General features: G+C 38.7%; 1 protein-coding gene and 1 pseudogene across 3 annotated transcripts in view; one reads left to right on the top strand and one right to left on the bottom strand.

The window, feature by feature from the left end:
* Positions 1-14,377, bottom strand: part of Asb3 (ankyrin repeat and SOCS box-containing 3) — a 148,313-nt gene that overhangs the window by 96,333 nt on the left and 37,603 nt on the right. For 2 of the 3 annotated variants that reach the window (XR_003949485.1, NM_023906.3), the window contains exon 2: positions 7,851-8,059. Coding sequence is in view for 2 of the 3 variants with exons in the window: in NM_023906.3 (NP_076395.2) it covers positions 7,851-8,046 (196 nt within the window). In the remaining variant the exon portion in view is untranslated. Of the gene's footprint in view, positions 1-7,850; positions 8,060-9,769; positions 9,839-14,377 lie in introns of all 3 variants that reach the window. The other variant, XM_006514771.4, reaches the window with a different exon arrangement.
* Gm12102 (predicted gene 12102) lies at positions 2,474-3,044 on the top strand (annotated as a pseudogene).

Below are 14,377 nucleotides of genomic sequence, written 5' to 3'. Positions count from 1 at the left end.
AATGACAGGGATGCTTGGGGAAAGAGGCTGACTGTCCACAGAACGGGTCATCTTATCCACTTGATTATTGAACTCTTCCTCAGCTGGTCATCTTTTGGTGAGCATTTACATGAAACACAAATATTGTCACATCCTTTGCCAACTTGGAGAGATCTATCCACATACTTCTGTGCCAGATGTCTTTCTCACCAATTTTCCAACCATGATCTTTCAAAGTCCCTGACCATCCATCCAATCCACTGGCTATAGCCCATGAGTCAGTGAACAATCATACATCTGGCCATTGCTTCTTCCAAACAAACTGTAATACCATGTGTAATGCCAGAAGTTCTTCCCACTTTGAAGATTTTCCTTCACCTGTATATTTCAGTGTTGTCTCAGAAAGGGGTTGTAATGCTGCAGCTGTCCACTTCTAGATGGTGCCTGCATAATGTGCAGAATCATCAGTAAACCAGGTCCCAGTCTTCGATTCTTCAGTCAGCCGATCATAGGGAACACCCCATGAGGCTATAGGTGCATGCTTGGCAGCAGATGGCATTGTAACAGGAGTTGAAACCATAGGCATTTGAGCAATTTCTTCATGTAACTTGCTTGTGCCTTCAGGACCTGCTCTGGCCCAATCACATAGATATCACTTTAATTTGATAATAGACTGCTGCTGTACACATCCTACTTTATGACTTGGAGGGTCTGATAACAACCATCTCATGATGGGCAGGCAGTTCAGATTGCATGGTAACTATTGCCAAATGTTCAGTTTCCACTAAGGCCAAGAGCTGTTTTTCAAAGAGAATAGTCTGCAGATGATGATAGAGCTTTGTTCCCAAATCCCAAAGGTCTCTTCTGTTATTCACCTACAGAGGCCTGCCAGAGGCTCCAAACAGCAACCCTATCTGCCACTGACATCTCAAGTACCATCAAGTCTGCTGGATGATATGGTCAGAGTGGTAGAGCAGCCTGGACAGCAGCCTAGATTTGTTGAAGAGCCTTCTCCTGTTCCAGGCCTCTCAAAGCTAGCAGCTTTCTAAGTCACTTGGTAAATGGGCCTGAGTAACATGCTCAAGAGAGGAATGTGCTATCTCCAGAATCCAAAAGACCACAAAATGTTGTGCTTCTTTCTTGGTGGTGGAAGGGGCCAGGAGCAGTAACTTGTCTTTCACCTTAGAAACAATATCTCTGCATGCCCCACATCACTGGACTCCTAAGAATTTCACTGAGGTAGACAGTCCTTGAATTTTGGATGGATTTATTTCCCATCCTCTGATATGAATATGTGTTACCAATTAGTCCAAAGTGGTTGCAACTTCCTGCTCACCTGGTCCAATCAGCATAATATCATCAATATAGTGCACTAATGAATTATTTTGTAGGAGTGACAGATGAATAAGATCCCTTCTAACTAAGTTATAACACAGGGCAGAAGAGTTAATATATCCTTGAGGCAAAACTGTAAAGGTATACTGCTGGCCTTGCCAACTGAAAGGAAAATTGCTTCTGGTGGTCCTTATGGACAGACACTGAGAAGAAGGCATTTGCTAGATCAATAGCTGCATACCAAGTACCAGGAGATGTGTTAATTTGCTCAAGTAACAAAACTACATCTGGTATAGCAGCTGAAATCAGTTACTACCTGATTTAGTTTTTGATAGTCAAGTGTCATTCTCCATTGCACTGGCCAGATAGGTGAGTTAAAGGGAGATGTGGTGGAAACCACCACCCCTGCATCTTTCAAGTCCTTTGTGGTGGCAGTAATTTCTGCAATTCCTCCAGGAATACAATACTGTTTTTGATTCACTATTTTCTTTGGCAGAGGCAACTCTAAAGGCTTCCATTTAGCCTTTCCAACTACAATAGCCCTCACTCCACAGGACAGGGAACCAATGTGAGAATTCTGCCAACTTGTAAGTATATCTATCCCAAGTATACATTCTAGAACTGGGGAAATGACCATAGGATGTGTTTGGGGACTTACTGGATCTACCATGAGTCAGACATCACTCAAACTCCATTAATCACCTATCCTCTACAAGCACCTACTTTGACTAGAGGGCCAGAGTGTTTCTTGGGATCTTCTGGGATCAGTGTCACTTCTGAACCATCCAATAGACCCCAGAAAGTCTGATTATTTTCTTTTCCCCTTGTTACCCTCTGGGGAAGAACTGGAGAAAGGCTAACAGCAAAACTTTTAGATGACTTATCAAGATCCTTCCTCAGGGGACCCTGGCCACCCCTTCATTCAAGGGGTTTTGGGTCTGCAAACTGGCTCAAATCTGGAAACTGATTGACTGGCCGAGATTGCCTTTTGCCACTATCCAATGTAGACTTTCTTTCATTTGTTTGAGAATTTTTCTGCTTATACAGATATGCAATAGGCTTCCTATCTATTTCATGCCTGAAAACAGACTTGGAGGGTATCTTGAGACTGTATGTAAAACTAAAGATGAATCAAAGTACTTTTATAGACATTATTATATTTAAGGTGTGTCTTGATGGCACACCTGGACAGATTACGATATTCACCTGGTCAGCTTCTGGGACAAACATTACTGAGGCTCTGACACCCTCACTTTCAACAGTGATTATCTATTTAATGGATATATCACAAAATACAAACCCAGTAGTCTTTATGTCCAATATGCTCTATGCATACAGAATCTTACTTATATAAAACTAAGCTGGCTCTCATTGCAGTCATGAACAAAGTATCTCTGCTGTAGTGGGTATAGTTTCTATGAACTCTGTGTGCCAATCACTAATGCTGCAGAAAGTTATGAGAAAATATCATCCTGAATATGAACATTTGAAGTACTCACTGGCAAATGCACAGAGTGAACAGCAGAAAGAGTAACTAGTAAGCCCTTAGAAAGGGCTTGTAGACTTGGATTGGAGACTACCAAATACCCTAGGTCCTGTGCTAGGACCTTCAAACTTGATATTCACTCAAGAAACTGGATGAAAAAGATGAAGAAGCTGACAGTGACATTCATAACACTGATCACAAAGTTATAAAGGAAAGCCATGAAGAACCAACATTTCAGAATTTCACAAGGATCAATGGCACAAAACTAAAAGAGAAACAACTGGATAGCTTCCATTTCCTTTGGGAAATCTCACTTGTTCTAGAAATCTGAAATCCTGTATCTCTATACAAAGAAACTCCTCAATGTGATTCTAGTTTTCTTCTGCACAGTAGCTTCTCTTGTGAGAGCAATCAAAAATGAAGTCAGAATTAGAAGATGTGGAGCTGGTAGGCAAATTCCAAGGCTCTGCCTTGTGTGTATGCAAGGAAGGATGCTCACTGCTCTGGAACCTGATCACTGTGCAGCCTAAAATTTTAAGTTGTGTCACTTGAGCTCACTTCCTGTGAATAGAAAAAAGCTTATCATCCTAATAATGAATTTGGATCTCTACTAAGCTGGACCCATAGACCCAGCTACCCTAGCATTGTGTACTTCAATCCAAACCTTACATTAATGACTGTCCTTTTAGCAGAAGGAAAGGGTGAGACAAGCTTGCACAAAGTTGCCCTTGCAACCAGTTAGTGTCACTGTGTGATGCTCTCTGTACTAACTTGCTAGAACATTATAAAGAATTCTGTTTGGACAGTGACTTGAATAAAGGTTCTAATTAAAAACAAAACAAAAAACAAAACCACTAGTTTAGGAAGGTAACATTCAGAGTTAGAAGATTTGGAATTAGAAGAGTTAGGCTACAATCCAGGCTTTTCCAGTTATGATTTGGATTACACTTTAGGCAGGCTACTTAAATTCTCTATGGCTCAGATTCAATAACTATGAAATAATAGATGGCCTAATCTTCAGTGGGTCTCAATGGAATTATGAGTATAATTTGAATTTTAAGAAACAATAAATACAGGTAGATATACAATCTCTTTGCTAGCTATTATAAATTTAGTAAAGTCACCAAAGTATCATTCTAAGGTTTTCAGTGAGCTGGCTCACTGGTTAAACCACTAGACACGTAAGCCTGATGACCTGAGTTCTATCCTAGGAACCCATGAAAAGGTGGAAATAGAGAAACAACTCCACAAAGTTGTCTACTGCTATGCATGCACCACTGTACACTCACCCTCTCAAACATATATCATGCACACACATGTCAACACATGAATATACAAACAGATTCAACATTCAGCCAGGCAGAAGGCTGTACACTTGCAATTCTAGCACAAGGTAGGCTAAAACAAAAGGATTGTGAGTTCAAGGCTAGCCCAGGCTACAGAGTAAGGCTCTAGAAAGAAGGAAGTTTCAGAACCCAATATAAATTGGTTTGATGTTTCAATGATTAACCGGCTTCCTTACAACAATGTGTAAACTTTACGAAAGGGACATTTTAGCTTTACACTGACCTCAACTATCACTCTGACTTTCTTCCTTTCCTAATGAGAGCGCTGCTTGAAAATGGTTTAGCTCTCTATGCCTTAGCCTCTGCTCATTTCTTTCTATTGAAGGCAGAGTAGTTTCTGCACCTCATATACTTACTAAACTTTGAACAGTGAAGGCATGAAAGACTCTTTAATGGCAAACACTGTAGTCAAATAAATCTTCCATTAACCTTGTGAATTCTTGATTACACAGCTGGGACCATGTGAGCTGGACTTGCATCAGCCACCTGAGCAGGCGTGACAAGAGTAGAGCCAAACACTCTCCAATAACACCACGCCCTACATCTGCTGACACAAAGTATAGTTTCACTTTTGAATAATAAGTTATCTCATTACTAATTACAGTGGTAGGTAGCAAACTGTTATTTTGAATTTTACTGACCACTACGAGGAAAAACAAAACTACATAGTTCATGGTAGAAGACAGATTAAAAATTAAGAACAGAACCATGTCTCAGTAAATTGAGCTAAGTTTGGTGAGGCCAGATCTCAAAAGAGTGGATCATAAGGGTCAGAAAAGCCTGTGTCAAGCAGATTACACTATCAAGCTTTATCAACGCAAAACACAGACCTTACATCAATGGGAGAAAGGTATTTTGAGCCAAATATGAATGACCATGGTCTGGAAACATGGATTAAGGTTACTTTGTTCAAGTATGGAAACAGTCATATGACCTTTTATATTCATAGACCAAATGCATATCATACATGAAGATATTTTCCAAATACATTGGAAAAATATCAGGTATTTGGATTACAGAAAGACAGAAAATGCTCACTAAAAGTTTTATATGTTAACTGATGACATTCTTAACTTTGAGTTGCTAGAAGCTAATAGTCTATTTCATTAGTAGACTCAAAAACTTTTACTCAATAGCCAAAAGGATGTTAGCCCAGATACAGATGTTGGGGGGTTGATAAATATATATTATTTTTTAAAACTAAGATAATCCTAAATAAATTTGTCTCTCTATCTGCAACATTCCAGCATGCTACAATCACAATGTTTAAGCAGTCCATCAACCTCACAGAATCAATAATCTTATCATGAAACTACTTCCACATAGAAACATGTTACAGAGTACAATTTAAATCCATATCCCTGGGCCTCAGTCACCCATATTCAACTTACAATGGGCTATCTTGGCACTGGAACAAAGCTCAGTTAAGTAAAAGTGTTTGCTGCACTAGCATGAGGATCAAGTTTGGAATGCCAGCCCTGGTGTCTCCCTGTCCACCATAGCATGAGCTCTAAAACTCACTGGCCAAATAGCCTAGCCCAATCAATAAGCTCCAAGTTCATTGAGAGACTCTGCCTTAAAATCTAAGGTTCAGAGTCTGAAGAGATAGCTTTAACCTTCAGCAGGTCAACTCTGCTGACCTGTCAGTGTGCTTTAACTTCACTGAGTTTCGGTCTTCTCAATCAAAACAAAATATGTTTTAAGTTTTAATACTGTTCTTAAGAGATCCACTACACAAAAATGTCTCTAATCTGTAAGCTCCAAATAAGACAGATTATTTAAAAATGATGTCATTCAATGACCACACACAGTTCTTTTATGAAGGCTAAAGTTATATTTTGAATTTTAAATGCTATGCTTAAGAAATCTATAAAACCGAAATGCTTCTAATCTGTAAGCCCCAAGGACAGAAAACATCCTGAAATGTTGGGAGCTGTTGTTCGTGTAAGATAACAAGCCACATATTTTCACTTCTGTAAATCAGGTTGGCTGCCCCAATTGTACAGGATGTGCTTGGTCACATGCAGGCAGGAGGTACTTAGACTGGAAGTACATGAGAATGTATGCTAGCCCACATGGGACAAAGGCAGGAGGTATGTGGCCTTGTGGGGTTTGCCTTTATAAGCACCTGACTAACATAATTCACAGCCTTTGTCTGGGACTCTCCTGGACATAGACCTGGCCAGTGTCCATGGTCCTGTCCAGTATTTAATAAAGCTTGCTTCAAACCTGGCTCCAAAAAATGTGGTAGTGGTCTTATTTTCACCCGATGAGATAATCAGATGTAACATGATCTGTAAGAGCAGATTAATAATATAAATCAAGCATCTGACACATAAACCAGACCACAGTGCTCAACCTTCATCCTCCTTTCTGCAATGCAGACCTTTTTACTCAGTAAAATACTAGCTACACTTCACAAGCTGCCCTTGGAGAAGAAGCCAGCCAGGTCGACAGCACTGCTGACTCCTTTGGTGTAAATACTGCTGCTAAGTATAGGTCAATCTTTGAGCATTCAGTATGCAAAGTTATGAAAATATGTTCAATACCACATGAGCTTTATTTTCTCAAAAGTGAAATAATCCTGCTTAATGTTTTTTTATGTATTCATTATCTATCTTTCCTCAGAACATTACAAGCACTGTAAAGAGAGGTCCTCTGGTCCATGCTGTACTGCAAATATAAAGTCCACGTAATTAGAAAATTTCGCAAAGATAAAGATAATGAGAAGTGTGTTGCTTTTGTTTTGTTTTGTTTTGTTTTGTTTTTTAAAGATTAGGGCTAGAGAGATGGCTCAGTGGATAAGAGAACTTGTTGTCCATGAAGAGAACCCAGGTTTCGTTCCCACCATCAACACAATGGCTTATAACTCTGTGTCTCTATTTCCATGGGATACAACTTTCTCTTCTGACCACCGAGAGCACCAGGCATGCACATGGTATGCATACATATATGTAAGCTAAGTACTCATATACATAAATGCAAATTTTAACTTTTAAAAAATTAATCCAAATAAAACACTGTACCACTGTCCCTGTTGTTTATTTCCTTTTCCATGCCAAAAGAGGGAGAGGGAGAGAAGAAGGAATATATATCATGAGTAATTTACAAATACAGTTAAAACAGCAGGCTACTCTGACATATCACCTAGAATGATTAATAAAAATAAACAAAGAGGCTAGGCATGGTGGTGCATGCCTTTAATCCTAGCACTCAAATGAAACAGGCAAGCAAATCTCTGAGTTCCAGACTACCCAGAGCTACAGAGCTACAGTAAGATTCGATCTCTAAATAAATAAATAAATAAATAGGCCAGTGAGATACCTTAGTGGGTAAGGATCCTTGCTGCTGAGCCTGATAAGCTAAATTTAATCCCCAGAACCTACATGATGAAAGGGGAGAACTGGCTCCCTCCCTCTGAACTCCATAGGCATATGATAGTATATGCTTGCCTCATACACACAAATTAAATAAGTGTATAATAAATAAACGTGAAATAAGTAAACAAAGTATAAATACTTCCAGAATAAAGGACAATATTTATATATGTCTAGATGGAATACCATCCAAGGCAGAAATCTTAGCATCTTTAATAGGAGAGGTACTTATTTTAGGATTACCGAAAACAAATCACTTATTACCATCTTCCTATTTTCCTATTTTAGTTTATACATACAGCCTCCCATACCTTACATTTAGTTTACCTGTATGAATTAGCATCTGCAAACACTCTACAGCATTGTGATAAGCTGCTTCATGAATCGGCATCCATCCCCTGTTATCAGCGACATCCACACTTCGGCCTTTTTTGAGCAATTTCCTTAGAATTTTAACATTGCCTTCTCTGGCAGCAAGTCCAACCGTAGAACACGTGTCTGAGTAAGCCTCTGTAAAATCCATCCTTTTGATCAGTCTATAAAACAAGGCAGAAAGGCAATGCCACAGTCAGTAAAATAACACTGAACTAGATATCAATCCACCACAGTGGACCTGTCTTGTATTTCTCACATGAGAAAATTAGAAAAACTCTTAGGTTTCACAGCCTCTGATACAGTCTAACTGTATGTCTCTGACATCAGTTTCTAGCAATTTTATTTAAAATGTCAAGGGAGTTTTTACTGTTCTATCTTTTTCCCTCTGAAAATGTCTGTCAGATCTTTCCAGCAGGCTACACATTCACATCACACCAAAGCACAGAGTCTACTGCTACGAGCAGACCACCACTTGTGAATCCCATCTTACTACTCTTTGTAGGAAACAACTAAATCCCAAAAAGTCTTTTAAAATAAAAAGGAAGGATGGAATGGTGTTGGAGGAAAACAAGGATAACAAGGGATGTTTTCCTACTACTGTTAGTCCTTTCCAGAAGGGGATAAACACTCAGGAGTTCCATCCTTGAAAATGTCTCACTGAATGAAATCAGCAAAGCCAACAGACAGCAACCTTCATACGTAAGTATCAGTGTGTCATCATAATCACCTCCCTTCAGAGCTCATTTCATGTTCCCTAACAATCAAAGCCCAACACAGATCTCACTATAAGACTCGCAAACTAGTCACATATGTTGAGCTGAGATTCGGGCTTCTTGGGGAATCCTGATGTCCCAAGGAGTAAACTTCTCAGTCCTAGTTCCATCCTAGTTTTCCTAATGTCCTCTGGGAGAGGAGGGTTGTCGGAAAATGCCAGCACATATAGCCCAATACTGATGAAAAATTTTCTAGATCCATATTCTAAACAATCTATTAAAAAAAAGTTTAAGGAAAGACATTAAAAGCAAGCATAAAATAGATTCAATAGTAAATTTAAACTTTAATAAATTTAAACTTATACATGGTCACCTTTAAAATAAAACTTAAAACTGTAAATATAGAAGTTCATTCTATAGCAAGCAAATTTCTAATGTCAGCTATGAATAAATTAATCTCATCAGGTCAAATGCTCCATTAGGTTAAGTGAAGATATTTATTACCAAACACACATTAAATTTTTCAATTAACAGTTATTTTTTAAGCACCAGTTATGTGATCAGCAATGAGGACTATACAGCCACACAGATATTATGTCAAGTTGTTTACAGCCTCATAGGAAGGATAAATATATGTGATCCAACACAGTAAATGTGCATTATGATAAAAGTAAAATGAAAATCATATAAATTAAAGAAGAATCTACTTCTACTTGGTGAGGGATGTGAGTTGTCCCATACATAACAAAGAACATTTCAAATGACACAATAGGAAGAAGAGCATTCCGAAACAAAAGGAAATTCATAAGCAAAAAGGAGGTGAGTAAGCAAGGTGAGTAAGCACGGCACAATGAGTAAGCAAAACAGCTCACTTTGGAAGAAGGATCGGATAAACAAACAGCAGTAGCAAAATAAGACTATAGAGGGAGCTTAAGGCCATACTGGAGGATACTGAAATGCTAACCTATGCTGAACCTTGCTAGCTTCTTCCCAAAATAATTATATGTATAAAAGAAAACAAATAACATACTGATAATGTATTAAGTGTGTTTGTTTAACAAAGGAAAATATATTTCTATCCTGAAAACACACATAAAGGTACAACTATAAAAATATTTGAAGAACACAACTTGGGCAAAAATATGTAGATATGATTACCTTTCCAATGTACTGGCTTCTCTCTTGGTTACAAATAATGTTAGTGCATTCAAAACAATATATAATACCCTGAAAAAATAAAAGAACTTAGTAATATCTCTGGCTTTGTAAAAGGAAATCAAGTCCAGAAAAAAATATGCTGTAAGAACAGCAGCGTTCCTTTCCATCTCTAACACTGACTAGTCAACATAAGCTGTTTGTAAGACATCACCTTTTATAACACTTACCTATTCTCTAGTGACTCCAGAACAGCTTTAAGATAATTAAGGAAATTTGGATATGATAGATATTTGATAATACAATTTAAATAATTATCTTATATTTTAAAAGATATGTGTAAAAGTATTTAGAAAAGTATTTAATATTAAAAAGTTATAACACATGCACCTTACTCCAAATGCATTAACTGTTGGTAAATATTCATAACAAGTTTATGATGGAAGGTATATGAACAGTAGTTACACTTTCATAATTTACCTATGTATCTTAATTTTTCCAAATGAGGAAAATATTTAAGAAAAATGACAGCAGCTTCTGGTCTGCACCAGCACTGGGCCAACTTGGGCCCGAACTCGGCGGGCAGTAACATGGTCTCCAGAAGACTCTCCACCCCACAGGCGCCCTACCATGCCAAGGATGTTAGGATTACTGGTGAGTAGAACACAACATCTGTTTGAACAGAACCAGGGCTGCCTGAGGCCAGCTGGAGCACAGACACAGGAATCCAGCTCAATGAGTGGCTCAGGTTCCTTCCAGTTGGTGGGGGTGTACCTTGGTTTAGAACTCAGCATATAGCCCCACGGTCCGCAGAGGAGGTACCACTTCCAGGCGCTCTAACGTGCCCAGGATCTTAGGATCCCAGGTTCCCAGTATCCCAGGAGCTTGGTCATACCAGGATCTCAGAGTCTCAAAGGAAGCTTCACTGACAAGAACTCTGACACACCCAGAATCTCAGCATCACAGGATCCCAGAATCACAGGATCACAAAGAAAGCTGGACTCTGAGGAGTTCTGACTCAAGTGGGATTACAGGAAAGACAGGCTCCAATCAGATATATTGACAGAAGGGAGCACATGAGATAATCAGATGGCTGGAGGCAAGCATAAGAACAGAAGCATCAGAAAGCAAGGTTACTTGGCATCATCAGAACCCAACTCTCCCACCATAGCAAGTCCTGGATGCACCATCACACCAGAAAAGCAAGATATGGATCTAAAGTAATTTCTCATGATGATGATGGAGGACTATAAGAAGAACATAAATAACTCCTTTAAAGAAATACAAGAGAACACAAAGAAACAGGTGAAAGAATTGAACAAAACCATCCAGGATCTAAAAATGGAAGTAGAAACAATAAAGAAATCACAAAGGGAGACAACTTTGGAAAGAGAAAACCTAGAACAGAAGTCAGGAGCCATAGATGCAAGCATAACAAACAGAATACAAGAGATAGAAGAGAGAATCTGAGGTACAGAAGATACCATAAAAAACATTGACACAACAAAAAAGAAAATGCGAAATGCAAAAATATACTAACCCAAAACATCCAGGAAACCCAGGACATAATGAGAAGACCAAACCTAAGGATAATAGGTATAGAAGAGAAGGAAGATTTCCAACTTAAAGGGCCAGTAAATATCTTCAACAAAATTATAGAGGAAAACTTCCCCAACCTAAAGAAATAGATGCCCATGAACATACAAGAAGCCTACAGAACTCCAAATAGTTAGGACCAGAAAAGAAATTCCTCCCATCACATAATAAAACACCAAATGTACTCAACAAAGATAGAAAAAGGTCAAGTAACATATAAAGGCAGACCTATCATAATTACACCTGACTTCTCTCCAGAGACTATGAAAGCCAGAAGATCCTGGGCAGAAGTCATATGAACCATGAGAGAGCACAAATGCCAGCCCAGACTACTATACCCAACAAAACTCTCAATTACCATAGACAGAGATTCCATGACCAAACCCAATTTACACACTATCTTTCCACAAATCCAGCCCTTCAAAGGATAATAAAGGGAAAACTCCAACACAAGGAGGGAAACTACGCTCTAGAAAAAGCAAGAAAGTAATCTTTCAACAAACCTAAAAGAAGATTGCCACATGAACAAAATTTCAACTCTAGCAATAAAAATAACAGGAAGCAACAACATCTTTTCCTTAAATCTCTTAATATCAATGACTCAATTTCCCAATAAAAAGACATAGACTAACAGACTGGTTACGATACAGGACCCAACATTTTCCTGCATAGAAGACAAAGACAGAAACTACCTCAGAGTAAAAAGCTAGAAAACAATTTTCCAAGCAAATGGTAGCAAGAAACAAGCTGGAGTAGCCATTTGATTATCAAATAAAATTGACTTTCGATCTAAAGATATCAAAAAAGATAAGGAGGGACACTTCATACTCATCAAAGGTAAAATCTACCAACATGAACTCTCAATTCTGAACATCTATGCTCCAAATGCAAGGTCATCCACATTCATTAAAGAAATTTTAATAGAGCTCAAAACACACATTGCACCATACACAATAATAGTGGGAGACTTTAACAACACTCTCTCATCAATGAACAGATCCTGGAAAAAGAAACTAAACAGAGCCGGGCGTGGTGGCGCACGCCTTTAATCCCAGCACTCTGGAGGCAGAGGTAGGCAGATTTCTGAGTTCAGGGCCAGCCTGGTCTACAAAGTGAGTTCTAGGACAGCCAGGGCTATACAGAGAAACCCTGTCTAGGGGGGAAAAAAAACAACACTAAAATATTAAATAAAACTAGAAAAAAAAGAAACTAAACAGAGACACAGTGAAGCAAACATAAGTTATGAGACAAATGGATTTAACTGATGTCTATAGAACATTTTATCCTAAAACAAAAGGATATACCTTCTTCTGAGTACCACATGGTATTTTGTCCAAATTGAACACAAAAATTGTCACAAAACAGGCCTCAACAGATACAAAATTATTGAAATAATCCCATGCAGCCTATCAGATCACCACAGACTAAGGCTCATCTTCAATAACAACATAAATAAGAGAAAACCCACATACACATGAAAGCTGAACAACAGTCTACTCAATGATAATTCGGTCAAGGAAGAAATAAAGAAAGAAATTAAAGACTTTTTAGAGTTTAATGAAAATGAAGCCAGAACATATCCAAACTTATGAGACACAATGAAAGCAGTCTTTGAGTGCCTCCAAAAGGAAACTGGAGAGAACATACACTAGCAACTTGACAGCACACCTGAAAGCTCTGGAACAAAGGAAGAAAATTCACCCAAGAGGAGTAGACAGCAGGAAATAATCAAACTCAGGGCTGAAATCAACCAAGTAGAAACAAAAAACAACTCTACAAAGAATCAACCACACCAGGAGCTAGTTCTTTGAGAAAATCAACATGATAGGTAAACCCTTAGCCAGACTAACTGGAGGGCACAGGGACAGGATGCTAATTAACAAAATCAGAAATGAAAAGAGACATAACAACAGAATCTGAGAAAATCCAAAAAATTATCAGATCCTACTATGAAAGCCTATACTCAACAAAACTGGAAAACCTGGATGAAATGGACAATTTTCTAGACAGATAACAGGTATCAAAGTTAAATCAGGATCAGATTAACGACCTAAGCAGTCCCCTATCCCCTAAAAAAATAGAAACAGTCATTAATAGTCTCCCAACTGGACCCTGTGATTGCTGTCTTGTATGAGGCTATGCCAGTGCCAGGCAAATACAGAAGTGGATGATCACAGTCATCTATAAGATGGAACACAGGGCCCCCAATGGAGAAGCTAGAGAAAGCACCCAAGGAACTGAAGGGGTCTGCAACCCTATAGGTGGAACAACAATATGAACTAACCAGTAACCCCCAGAACTCGTATCTCTAGCTGCATATGTAGCAGAAGATGGCCTAGTCGGCCATCACAGAGAAGAGAAGCCCATTGGTATTGGAAACTTTATATGCCCCAGTACAGGGGAATGTCAGGGCCAAGAAGCAGGAGTGGGTGGGTAGGGGAGCCGGGTGGAGGGAGGGTATAGGGAACTTTCAGGATAGCATTTGAAATGTATATAAAGAAAATATCTAAGAAAAAAGAAAAAAAAAGTTTCCCATCAAAAAAAGCCGAAGACCAAATGGCTTTAGAGCAGAGTTCTATCAGGCCTTCAAAGACCTCCTAATAACAATACTCCTTAAACTATTCCACAAAATAGAAACAAGAGGTACTCTACCCAATTCATTCTATGAAGCCACAATTACTCTGGTACATAAACCATAAAAAGACCCAACAAAGAAATAGGACTTCAGACCAGTTTCTCTATGAATATCAATGCAAAAATACTCAATAAAATTCTCACAAACTGAATCCATGAACACATCAAAACAATCATCCATTATGATCATGTAGGCTTTATCCCAGGGATACAGGGATGGATGCAGGGATGTTCAATATACAGAAATTCATCAACATAATCCACTGAATAAACAAGCTCAAAGACAAAAACCACATAATCGAGCCAGGCATGATGGCACACACCTTTAATCCCAGCACTTGGGAGGCAGAGGCAGACGGATTTCTGAGTTCGAGGCCAGCC

The sequence above is a fragment of the Mus musculus genome, chromosome 11, assembly GCF_000001635.26.
Source record: "Mus musculus strain C57BL/6J chromosome 11, GRCm38.p6 C57BL/6J".
NCBI lineage: Eukaryota > Metazoa > Chordata > Mammalia > Rodentia > Muridae > Mus > Mus musculus.
This window is presented reverse-complemented; position numbering and strand designations above follow the sequence as displayed.